General features: G+C 27.2%; 4 protein-coding genes across 4 annotated transcripts; 2 read left to right on the top strand and 2 right to left on the bottom strand.

The window, feature by feature from the left end:
• Positions 1 to 1,098: 1,098 nt before the first annotated feature.
• Positions 1,099 to 4,463, top strand: gudu (Armadillo repeat-containing protein gudu). The gene is made up of 8 exons (XM_035083874.1): positions 1,099 to 1,215; positions 1,581 to 1,826; positions 1,900 to 2,190; positions 2,266 to 2,514; positions 2,662 to 3,222; positions 3,303 to 3,707; positions 3,807 to 4,028; positions 4,110 to 4,463. The coding sequence occupies exons 1-8, from the start codon at positions 1,099 to 1,101 to the stop codon at positions 4,224 to 4,226; spliced, it is 2,208 nt and encodes a 735-aa protein (XP_034939765.1). The 3' UTR covers positions 4,227 to 4,463.
• A 474-nt stretch (positions 4,464 to 4,937) lies between these two features.
• On the top strand, positions 4,938 to 6,601 carry LOC118067226 (receptor expression-enhancing protein 5-like). The gene is made up of 4 exons (XM_035083865.1): positions 4,938 to 5,203; positions 5,423 to 5,655; positions 5,733 to 5,868; positions 6,333 to 6,601. Exons 1-4 carry the CDS (start codon positions 5,077 to 5,079, stop codon positions 6,380 to 6,382), a joined length of 546 nt encoding a protein of 181 aa, XP_034939756.1. The 5' UTR covers positions 4,938 to 5,076; the 3' UTR covers positions 6,383 to 6,601.
• A 5-nt stretch (positions 6,602 to 6,606) lies between these two features.
• On the bottom strand, positions 6,607 to 8,779 carry BHD (Birt-Hogg-Dube). Its single transcript, XM_035083858.1, has 4 exons — positions 8,646 to 8,779; positions 8,052 to 8,578; positions 7,882 to 7,987; positions 6,607 to 7,810 (listed from the first exon to the last, which is right to left on the bottom strand). Exons 2-4 carry the CDS (start codon positions 8,369 to 8,371, stop codon positions 6,707 to 6,709), a joined length of 1,530 nt encoding a protein of 509 aa, XP_034939749.1. The 5' UTR covers positions 8,372 to 8,578; positions 8,646 to 8,779; the 3' UTR covers positions 6,607 to 6,706.
• Positions 8,780 to 8,925: 146 nt separating this feature from the next.
• LOC118067227 (MAPK regulated corepressor interacting protein 2) lies at positions 8,926 to 11,027 on the bottom strand. Its single transcript, XM_035083867.1, has 6 exons — positions 10,712 to 11,027; positions 10,520 to 10,613; positions 10,286 to 10,404; positions 10,139 to 10,204; positions 9,907 to 9,960; positions 8,926 to 9,747 (listed from the first exon to the last, which is right to left on the bottom strand). Exons 1-6 carry the CDS (start codon positions 10,761 to 10,763, stop codon positions 9,677 to 9,679), a joined length of 456 nt encoding a protein of 151 aa, XP_034939758.1. The 5' UTR covers positions 10,764 to 11,027; the 3' UTR covers positions 8,926 to 9,676.
• Between the last annotated feature and the right edge of the window lie 1,038 nt (positions 11,028 to 12,065).

Here is a 12,065-nt window from a genome sequence, read left to right as displayed (position 1 = left end):
ATTAAATACAATATCTTCTTTTATATTTCATTAATTTATCTAATCATTGAGTACTGTACAATCATTCATTTTACGTTCATTTTTATTGTCATCTAAACCCAAAGATATGATCAACCTATAATTTGGCATATTTTTATTTCTTAGAATTATATATATATATATATAAATATATAAATATATAGATATATATACACAGATATATTTATTTACAAATTATATTATCAATATTTAAAAAAAGGATATGATGACTCAATGAAACAATATTCAAACTCTTCTGTGTTAAAGTGGTATATTTATCAACAAGTGACTTTGCATCCATCATCTGCCGTGAGATCAGATAGAGGTCAATAATAAATACATAACACATTATTTATTAAATTATTAATATATTAGTTTATCTGCATGATTTTGGAATCAATAGATTTCAAAATACTAATTGGAAAATTTTTATAATTAGCTCATAGTTACATTAATTTTTATTTAAACAGTAATTATATTGATTATTGAAATATTTTTCTTCCTCAATAATCTAGTGACATACATCATAGTGGTATATTTAAATAGATTTGATTGAGCATGTATTTAAATAATTGTTTTCTGAGTTAACAGCCTTTAACCCTGTTTATAAAAAATCTATTTTTACATTTTGAAGGTGTTGATTAAATTAATATTCCAAAAACCTCATAAATAAATTAAATGAACTACTCTTAAGTGAAGGATTTTATCATATAATATGATATTGAAAGCGTAATAAAATAAAATAAATTCTTGATTGCACGATAGATATCATAAATCAGTTATAAAAATAGAGTATAATTTGTTTTATCAACATAATGAATATAACAGAAATACACACGTAGAAAATTACACAATTGAAATCGATTTAACAACATTACATGTTTAAGTAAAGGTAGTTAAATAAGCAGAATATGTACACATACAAACACACAAAGAAAAACCGTTTGTTTGATCGATAGTTTATTATTTATTCAAAATTAGTTTCTATTACTGATATGGGCTAAGTGATATTAAATTAATTGTTCACATATATTTCAGAAGATAAAAGTATTGTACATGTTAAAATAATATTTAATACTAATGACAAGTTTGAAGATACCAGATACTATTAAAAAAAAATCATCTAGTCATGAGAAAAAAAATAGACTTCCTGATCTTAAAAATGACTTGGAGCAATCATTGTGTTCTATTAAAAGTGTAAATGCATTGAATGATTAAAATATAACTGAGAGGCTAAAAAAGATTTTATGAAATTTTTTTTCTAATCATGAAATTGTAATATGTGTTCCTAAAAACTTTTTAAATAATTTATAACTTTATTGTATTTAAAAATTAAGGTTAAATACTAACATTTATGTTTAATACAAATAAAAAATACTATCAAAATTTAGCAAACAGATAAATATTTATGACAAAATTTTTTTCATTGCTTGCCCAATATTTTATTTTTCAAATATAAATAATCATAAGCATATTATGTTTTACTAATATTTTTTTATCAAAATTATTATAAAAATCAAGTCATTATATCACACGAACTGATATTATTTTCCTCAAAGCAGGGATCTAAAATAGCTGGTGTTGGTCCTCGCCATCAATATATCGATGAAACAGCTGAAGAAGAAAGTTCCGATGATGAATCTCAATCAGAAGATGAAGAAGAAGCACTCTTTGTTAAAGAGGATCCTCCTGAAATTGCATCTGAGTTTTGGCAGCTTCAAAAACTCATTAAATATATCAAAGCTGGAAATCAAACAGCTACAACTGTTGCTCTATGTCTATTAAAAAATTATCAACTAAGCAATAGAGTAAGCAATCACCGAAATAACTTGTTATTTATTTTTTACATTGAAATTATTGTTAAAATTATTATCATTACAGTCAATTCAACGTGCTATTCGTGAAATGGGTGGATTAGAAATTCTTGTTAACCTTTTAGAAACTAAAGATGTTAAATGTCAACTTGGTTCTCTTGGTGTTTTATCACAAATGGGAAATTATTCAGAAACTCGTCGATATCTTATTGATCTTGGTATTGTTTCGCCACTCATTCAACTGCTTAAGCATCCAGCAAGAGATATCCGGATATCAACAGCAGAAACAATGGCAAGCATAGCAATGATGCGAAAAGCCAGAAAACAAATTCGAATTCGTTCGGGTATTGCTCTAATAGTAAGAATAGTAGTTCTAATTTTATTCAAATGATTAAAATTCATAAAAAGTATCATCAATTATTTTTAATTACAGCTAGATGCGATGGATATCCCGGACAATGTTTTACATAGAAATCCAGAAAACTTGAATGAAAATGAACGCCAACATATAGCAGTTGCCATAGCTTGTGCTAAAGTTCTCAATGCATTAAGTAATAGTCCTAAAATTAAAGAAGAACTTCGAAAGCATGGGGTGGTTTTCTTTATGAGTCGTTTCCTTCAATCAACCCATATTAATTTAATTATTCCTATTATGGGATCTATTCAATTATGTGCTGATTTGGTTGGTTAATTTTTAGATATTTTATTAAAGCAAGCAGTTCTTGGTTAAAATTTATTAACAATATTTTAAATGATTAAAATTTTCGAGAACTGCATAATTGAAATTATTTTCGTTAGATTTATCGCTCAATATCATTCTTTTTTATAGAAAGTTTTTCGATTTGCATTTGAGCAAATGGGAATTATCACGGATATTGTTCGTCACTTATGCAACAGTGAATCACTTAGTGATAAGCAATCATCATCAAATAATCACAAAACTAATACGAATATTGAAAATACATTATCTGATAATGAATATCAAAAAAATGTAAATAAAATGGAAGATACCCTTTTTCAAAATGAAAGAATAAAACTTCAGGAAAACTGTGCATTAGCTATTTTTAAGTGTGCAGCTAATAAATTAACACGAGATATGGTGCGACAATCGGGTGGATTAGACCCTCTTTGCCGTTTAGTTCAATGCGAATATATTCGATCAAATAAGCGCCTTCTTTCTGCAGTTACTGGAGCTATTTGGAAGTGTGCTATGAGTCCAGAAAATATAACAAGATTCAATCAAAATAGTTTAGTTGCTTCTCTTGTACCATTACTCGAAGAAAATGAGGATGAACAAGTTCTTGCACATGTTGTGGGTGCGTTAGCTGAATGTTGTGTTGATCCTGCTAATAGACACGTTCTAAGGGTGAATAACGGTTTGCCAAAACTAGTTAGTATTTAGAAAAAATATATTTAGAAAATTGTCTTAAGTAGCAATTGATAATAATTAAAGAAGTATTGTAAATTCAGATTAGATTATTGAGTGGAACATACGAACCACTTCTTGAAAATTTACCTTTAGTCATAAAAGAATGTGCTAAAGATGAGCAGTGTATGGATGTTATTAATGATTCATCGCATGCTCTTGATGGTGTACGACTAATGTGGTCTTTGTTGAAACATCCTAGCAATATTGTAAAACGAAATGCATGTAGAGCATTAGTGCCATGCATTAAGAATGCTAAAGATTCACCTGAAATGGTGCGCGCCTTTGTAGGAGGTCTTGAGCTTACTGTTTCAATTTTAGATAGTGAAGAAACTGAAGTACTTGCTGCAGTTTGTGCTACTATTGCAGAAATTGCCGTTGATTCTGAAAATCTCGGTATTCTCACTGATCATGGTGTTGTAAAAAAATTAGCTAAACTTGTTCATACGGTAAAATGAATATATTCAATTTTACAGATGTTTAAAACATACTTCTAAAATTTAATTCTATTCAACTATAATTGTGAGAGATTATTTTTTTTGTTTCAGAAAGATGAATATTTACGAGCAAATTTAACATTAGCTATTGCTTTTTGCTGTGAATGGGGACGTAATAATTATGAATTTGGAAGATTAAATGCGGTTGCACCACTTGTAAATTATGCTTACAGTAAAAACAAAGATGTGTTAAAAGGAGTGTGCATTGCATTTTATCATTTAAGTAAAGAACCATTAAATTGTATTACAATGCATACTTGTGGAGTTATAAAGGTAATGTTTCTAAAAATATTTACAGATTATAAATTGCTACGATAAAATCTTATTCTATTCAATTATTTTCACGTTTCGTAGCATGTATTACGATTAGTTGGATCTGATGATCCTGAAGTACAAATAGCTGCAGCAACAACTATTCGAAACATCAGAAAATTAGCTCTTACTCCTGGAAAGTTGAACATTGACAAATAATGAGGTGCTATTTTTTACTTACTATTTGTTGAAAAATTATTCATTGATTTTTTTGTCACAAATAGACACAAGTAAGTTTTATCATGATCTTAATTGAAAATTCGTAGTTCTGTTAAAACTTATTTTTATCATGAAATTGAAATTTTTTGGCTGTAGATTTGTTATTGCATAATATGACTATAGATACTGAATTTTTACCAAACTTCAGAACTTGAAATATATCAATAAAGTATAGAATTCGAAACAATTTATAAATATTAACTTACATTGAAAATCAACAATTAAAAAAAATTTATATAAATAATAATAGCTAGGACATAAAAAAAATTATTGAAAATTATACATGTACAAAAAAATTGAAAGCATTAGTTATTTAAACATTTATTAAAAAACAAGGATCAGGATTACGTCCTTAGTTGTAATCATAGTAATTCTTTCAAAAATATCACATCATTTCCTTTTTTATAATTTCTTCAGCATTCTTTATATACTTAAAAGTATTATAAAATCACATGCGAGAAAGGTGTTAACGCTTGATACGAATTTAGCCAAATACACAAATAACAATTTACAGGCTGTTATGGAATTATCAATAAATGGTATAAAACTTCAGTCATAATGAAATTAATAAAATTACATAATAAATTAAATATTTGTAAAAGAAAAATTCTTATGCGAATATTCGTACTATGAGAGAATTCACAATTATCTTTTATTTCAATTTTTCGTCGAGTGGTATCGCTAGTAGTTTTCTTAAACTTTTGAAACAGTCATCACAGAAAAAGTAAAGGAAGAATCGCAGAAATTTTACACTTAAATTTTCCTTATAATTTCCTAAATATTACTCAGAATGGCTCGAATAGTTGCAATGAAAGATTCGTTAGAAAAAGCACTAAAAGATGAAAGTAAGCCGTGGGCAAAATTGTTTGCAACTGCAGAAGCAAAAACTGGCATCGATCGGCTATATATTTTTTTAGGTCAGTGAGGTTATACATTAAATCCTATTTATTCTGTTATTTTTCTAATTACCATTTTATGATATTATAATATAATTAAATATTATACTTCATACAATCTTAATTTCAAGTTTTCTTATATAATTATTTCAATTCATAGTATTTAGATCTTAATTACCAATTAAAAGAACCGGTCTTTTATGAAACATCATAATGTTAATCAATTAATCAACTTTGCAGGTTCCATGGGACTTCTGGCACTATATCTTGTTGTAGGTATAGGCCAACAGTTACTTTGTAACATTATTGGATTCGTTTATCCAGCGTATTGTTCGATGAAAGCACTAGAATCGCCACGTAAAGAAGATGATACTAAATGGTTAACCTATTGGGTTGTATTTGCAGTTTTCACTATCATTGAGTTTTTCTCTGATTATATCGTGTGCTGGTTTCCTGTCTACTGGCTATTCAAGGTATATTTAACTATTTTTTCTTCAAAACTTCCGATTAATACAACGATATAATTTATAATTATATTAAAAAATATTAGTGTCTTCTGTACATTTGGTTAATGGCTCCTGTTGAATACAATGGATCAACAGTCCTTTATCATCGTTTTATAAGACCAAAATTCATTAAATATCAACCAGAACTTGATAACTTAGTATCGAAGGCTCGTGAAGCTGGTAAGACTTCGTAATTTTAATATTGAAGTGGAAAAAGAGTTTAAGTCATCTAAATGCTATTTTTTCATACATTAATTCATAAAAAATTAATTGGTATAATGATATTTATTACATGAGTATGTTTATTAGCAGCATACCTGTTTTCATAACTATTACAATTTACTTACCGTCATTGAAGTAATTATTATGTTAAGAATTTATCTATTATTTCTTACATTTAATTAATGTCATATATATATATATATATATTTAAGTATGATTCATATCAACATACCTTTATTAGTAATTGTTTTAATAGTAATAAAATGATTGTAAAGTAAAATATATACTTGTTATAATTTTTAAGTATTGTAATAATTCCAATACTAATAAGTATTAACAACATTAACTTATTCTAATTTTCCACTTCAAAAACATGAATTTGTCATAACACAAATTAAAACTATTTTTTACCTTCATTTTAGCTGTCAAAGCCACATCCGATGTTTTATCAGATTTCTCTAAAAAGGATTGATAAAATCATGCACGAATAGTTAATTTTTTTCTCTTTACAATCGTCAAATGAAATTATTTTTTATTTGATTAAATAATCAAATTAATTAATTAACGTATAAATTTTTGATCTATTTTATCTATTATAAATTCTACTTGTTATTACAATATGTTATTTGTTTATTGAAATAAATATGCAAGTATTGTGATCAATAATTTCGTAAAACGAAAATAAAAATGCTCTTATCAAATATCAAATAAATAATTTATTTAAAAATAATTAGTACACAACCATATATGAATATAAATGATGAAAAGTATCAATATGTACATTTCTTTTATTTAATTAAGCAGGATTTGATGGTAAACCCATGGACCACGAGTCAAGTAATCTCCGATCATGCATTCCAGCACCTAAACTAATTATCAGACCATTAAGATCATTTCTGTGGCCGCGGCCTTTCATTGTATGAACAATTTTTGCAATATTTGCCCACTCTTCTTGAAGAACCATGAATTGTGTTTTGACCACGGTATCGTCAAGTTTTTTATTGTCTAAATATTTTTCTAGTTTAATTAAAAGTGTTGGTAATTTATTAGGAAGTATCCCAGTCCACTTAACAATGTGGGATTTTGTATCACTTTGTCTGTGATCTTCAGGAACAATATCTAATCTACAAACACTGGAACAGGGAACAGGCACAGCTATTGATTGATCAACACCAAGAAAGTTGCAGTTGTATTCATCGATGTATTCAGTTGCTTGTAACTTAATTCGTCGACAAGCTCTTGGTACCAATGAACTTAAGGCATATATCGTTTCAAACGTTTCTTCTTCTGACCCACGAACAAGAATTTGAATTCCTGTCAAACTTGCATATAATAATTGTCTAAATTTCTCTGTCGTTAACTGTTGTTTAAGATTGCGCAAAATAGTTGTTGGACATTTCTTTTCTGAAATATTTAAAAATTCTGGATTCTCTTTAAAATCTTGATAACTGAGTAAAAATGCCGAACATGAAGCATCTGTAGCTTTACTAAATTTTTCTTGTAAATCACGTGTTATATAATTAAATGGTATAGATGACTCAGTTGCATCATTAGAAATGGGACAAATTTCAACAAGATGTCTTGCTCCAGCGCTCAAAATCCAAACTAGCCACATATGGATTCTTATAAATACATGTTTTTCATTTGTGATTTCACAAAGTCCTCTTGGTGTGCCTCGTGATGTATCTTGATTAGTAGATACCCCTCCATTTATTGATAATAATCGAGCGGCGCGTTGAGGATTTTCAGCTTCATCAGCATCATATTTTCGTTCAGCAAAATCTTGTAATTCACGAATCACTTGTTTCAGATTATCAACAAAAAAAGGCCACATATTGAGCAAATATTGTTTATCTTTCATGAATACGATGAAACTACAAGATCGTCTGATGCCACGAGCCTTAAACAAGTCGATGATGTAAAATTATAAATAAATATGATTAACATAAAATTTACCAAAAAATAGAATACCTGTGCATCTTTTAAAGTAAAAGCATGACTCAAGACATGACCACGATGCTCATCACCAAAGTAACAGATGCCATCTTTTCCGAGATGAAGTTCGCAGCTTAAGCTCCTAAGGCCAAGACAAAACTCCGTTGAATTGACCCATGACTTGGCGTGTATTTTTTCGTACGAACCTTATGCAAGCATGTCCTAATAAATTAGCGATGTCCTCAGTAAGGGGTTGACGTGCTGATAAAAAAGATGTTCGGCTTTCATGTTCGTTGCTTAAATATTTAACATTGCCTAGACTTTTACATCCATCACATTCTCGTCGGGAATCATCGGATATTGAGAATCTTCTGCGATAACACTGTTGCATTATTTCTTTGGGTCCATAAAATCTTAATTTTTTTGTAGAGTCTTTATTGTCAAAAGTACGATATGTTTGAGTTGTAAATATTACTCTAGGACCATGGATCTCACAAAAGGTACACATTGCAATAACAGCGTTCATCTTCTTGTTTATTAATTTAATGCTAAAAATGAATCAATCGAGTAATCACATAGTCATTAAGAAGACTTTTAACAGCCATCATGATATGATTTCATAATTATTTTTAAAATTAAAAAAGACAATAATCATTGAATTTGTCCTTCTCGTCCTTCCGTTCATCAAGAAGTAAATATTTCTTATCAGTTATTATCATTTTAATAAGAAAATCTGTAACAAATCTTGATTATATTGCCAATATGCCAGTCACATGACTTTTTATATATACTTTACTTACCTTATTTTTTTAATGACATTCTAATTGTAGTGATGAATTTATTATAAAAATTATTGTTATAACATAACCTACAATTCTTTAAAACTATTTTATTGTATTATTATCATGATCTAAAATTACTGATCAACTCAAAGGCGTTGTTAATTGGTTGTTTTTACTGTAGTATAGTTATGAGTCATGTTTTATTGGTTATGATTTCACTTTTATCAAGAGGAAAAAAGCCAGTTAACGTATCAAGGTTATTCATAACGATTGGCGCGAAGTTTAGAAACAAAATTAGTTTAGTGTATACAAAGATATATTTATACTCATTAACAATTGATTTTATGGGTCAGATTTTGACCAAACAATTGGTTAGCACTATTGCACTAAATTGGACTACGATCGCGATGAGGATTATCCTCCATCAATAAATGAAACTTTATTATAGTACGGAGGATTTTTAAATGAACATATAACAATCTTAAAAATATCAGTCTACAATCATATACTAAATAAATTGTCTTTCTATTTCTATTGGTATGCGAGAGTGAATTATTGATAACTGATACATCATATAATTTCTCACATAATTTTTTCCTATTTCATATGTACACTAATTTTATTTTCATTTATTCTATTTTTGAATAACAAATCGTTGCATTAATTTCATCGTAATAATTCTGCTAATATTAGCAGTTTTGTCGATGAATTATCTTTAGTGAAAGCAAAATTTGTATTGAATGATACCAGTTAACGAAACACTTTGTGCTTAATAATATGGAGTAATATATGTATGTATATATGTATACATATATATTATACATAGATATATATATATATATATGTATATATATATATACGTATATATATATTACTTTATAAACAACGGGCAATGTTCATTTCATCGCGATAATTACAAGCTCTATAATCGATTCTCACCGGACACTTTTTTTAAAAGCCAAAATAAATGTAAAAATGTGTTTTTTTCCTTTTGCTCGTTCTTTCTTCTTTGCGTTCTTTCTTCGTTACACTATTCTTTATGAATATTTTTAAAGTGATTTCGTAATGTTGTTGAACAATCTTTTTCCCCACCACGATTCCAGATCAAATGGTTTGAAGTCTATAAAAATTAAATAAATAATAAAAATTTTTGGTTTAATTATCAGTATAATTTCCGTTACTTTACTTAATCTCTATTTTATTAAATGATAAGTTGATTTTTATGAATAAAAAATTGATAACGGAAATTGTACTATGTGTATATTTGGTTTATGCTTACCTTGAAGAGTATCATTTGGTTCACCATCGTTGTAATACAAAGTGGTAATTAAACCTAAAATAAACATTATTTTTAATATTTAAAAAACAATATGAATATCAATTCTACTCGATGTATTGTAATTATAAAAATTATACAAAATACTAAATGTATGTTAATTATTCTTAATAAAACCTAACCTTTATTTTTTTTAATTATTTGAAAATTTATTATAAAAAGGATTCTTATTTACCTGTTTTTGAATCATGTGATTTTTCTGATACTTCGTTTCTTACACAACTGTCGACTTGGCTCCAAGCTGGACATATGAGGATAGTAATTATTAAAAAGATGAAATTTATTTATCAGGAAATATTTAAATAAAAAATTTAATGCTTACATTCGTAGACAAATTTTATAAGCTCTTCATGTTGAGGTGTGATAACTTCTTGTATCCTATGTCTTTGTGAACAAAGTTTAGATTTACCATTCACATTGAAAACAGGTTTAGGAGCATGGCTAAATGAAAGTATGACATGTTATAAATTAATTATCTAAATATAATGTATAGTGACTTTAATACGTTCAATGATGTAATAATAAATAATAATAATAATAATAAAAAATATATTACCGGTTGATTTCATCATTGTAATCTTTTTCAGCGGGATCAGGTTTTCTAGTTAATTCTCGAAGAGTATCTAAACGATCAAGATTTTGACTGATTCCTTAAACGAAAAGATCATTAAATTAATTTAAAATTACATGTTTATTTGTTGTATATGATTAAACTCTGAACTCAATGCCTAGCATGTGGATTTTATACCTCGTCGTGTTTTCGCAACAATTTTACTTGGTCCTTTTGACACTGTATACATGTTTTCCACTAATAATAACTCTATAATATCGAACACTTGTTATTAATTTGTTGAAGTTTTAGAATGATATAAGAATAAAACATCCGAATGATAATATTTCCTTTCTCAATTTAAGATATTTGATCTCCTTTGGACGGATGGTCAGACCAATGTACCCCATGTGCAATATACAATATATAAGGAAGTCACATCTACATCACCTCTACATGCACACCATCTTGTATTATTATCAAACTCGTGGTATAGTAGGACTGTCTAGTAACTGGTGGTGTGTGGCCCAACACTACACAAAAATCATTTTTCCAATGAATTCTATGAATACTTTTGTAACTATTATACCATCCAACCAGCACTCGTATTCATATGAATGTGGCTTTTCTGATTGGAAATTCATCTTCTAGACAAACGACATCATTGAAAAAAAGTATTACGTGAAAACGCAACAAAATTTGAATCGTGGAACGAATCTGATAAGTTTTTAGATTCCATCAGAACTTTTGAAATGATAAAGTATTTACAGAATGTATATATATATATATATCATTTACTAAAGATATAAATGAATATTCATTAATAATATGAATCAACTGTTTTAAAAAAAAACGAAATAGAGCTAATAAAATATTTATTTTCAGATGAAAAATATAACAGATTTTATAATCGCATAATAACCTTACCAAAAAGATTCTAAATAAAAAGCATAAAAATTTTAAATAATTAAACGTTTTAGTAAACATAAGCGATCAAGAAAATTAACAACATAAAATAGCAGTAAAATTAAACACATTTTCATAATTATTTATTCAGCTTTAAATTCATGACAAAGATAAGATTTTGAAATTAAAATTCTATTTTTGTCATTGCTACATTGACACATTACTTGAAATATTTACGTATATAAATTAGTTTGGAAATATTGAATTACTTATTTCTTATTAAACAAAATTTTACTTTAAAAAAAGACTTTATACTCAAATGATTAATTTGAATAAATCATATACTTTCATTTGTTTTGACATTTATTAAGTTAATAACATATTCGACATTCACAATGGTCACAAATCAATAGTTTCAAAAGCTTTTAATTATCAAGCCAATATAATGTGCTATGATAACTCAACAAATATATCTATATATCTTTAAAGAATAATATAAAAATTTCAACAAAATTCAAAGTATTTGATCCAGTAAAAAAAACATGGACTACGAGAAACTAATGTTTCTCATTATACATTAAAACTAATAAAAATTTGAAAATAATTTCTTCATTTCAAACACAGTTACTGCAATATGAATAAAAAT

This window comes from Chelonus insularis, unplaced genomic scaffold (genome assembly GCF_013357705.1).
Source record: "Chelonus insularis isolate UGA/USDA-ARS -01 unplaced genomic scaffold, ASM1335770v1 contig_370_pilon, whole genome shotgun sequence".
NCBI lineage: Eukaryota > Metazoa > Arthropoda > Insecta > Hymenoptera > Braconidae > Chelonus > Chelonus insularis.
This window is presented reverse-complemented; position numbering and strand designations above follow the sequence as displayed.

Bases quoted from the DNA above. Each gene is read 5' to 3' on its own strand.
- gudu (XM_035083874.1), top strand. From the start codon at position 1,099: ATGACAAGTTTGAAGATACCAGATACTATTAAAAAAAAATCATCTAGT. The intron at 3,223-3,302 runs GTTAGTATTTAG...TTGTAAATTCAG, and splicing joins ATAACGGTTTGCCAAAACTA to ATTAGATTATTGAGTGGAAC. The intron at 3,708-3,806 runs GTAAAATGAATA...TTTTTGTTTCAG, and splicing joins TAGCTAAACTTGTTCATACG to AAAGATGAATATTTACGAGC.
- LOC118067226 (XM_035083865.1), top strand. From the start codon at position 5,077: ATGGCTCGAATAGTTGCAATGAAAGATTCGTTAGAAAAAGCACTAAAA. The intron at 5,656-5,732 runs GTATATTTAACT...AAAAAATATTAG, and splicing joins CTGTCTACTGGCTATTCAAG to TGTCTTCTGTACATTTGGTT. The intron at 5,869-6,332 runs GTAAGACTTCGT...CCTTCATTTTAG, and splicing joins ATCGAAGGCTCGTGAAGCTG to CTGTCAAAGCCACATCCGAT.
- BHD (XM_035083858.1), bottom strand. From the start codon at position 8,371: ATGAACGCTGTTATTGCAATGTGTACCTTTTGTGAGATCCATGGTCCT. The intron at 7,988-8,051 runs GTTCGTACGAAA...TCTTGGCCTTAG, and splicing joins TTAGGACATGCTTGCATAAG to GAGCTTAAGCTGCGAACTTC. The intron at 7,811-7,881 runs GTATTCTATTTT...GACTTGTTTAAG, and splicing joins TTACTTTAAAAGATGCACAG to GCTCGTGGCATCAGACGATC.
- LOC118067227 (XM_035083867.1), bottom strand. From the start codon at position 10,763: ATGTATACAGTGTCAAAAGGACCAAGTAAAATTGTTGCGAAAACACGA. The intron at 10,205-10,285 runs GTAAGCATTAAA...TCATATGTCCAG, and splicing joins TATAAAATTTGTCTACGAAT to CTTGGAGCCAAGTCGACAGT. The intron at 9,961-10,138 runs GTAAATAAGAAT...TGTTTATTTTAG, and splicing joins ATCACATGATTCAAAAACAG to GTTTAATTACCACTTTGTAT.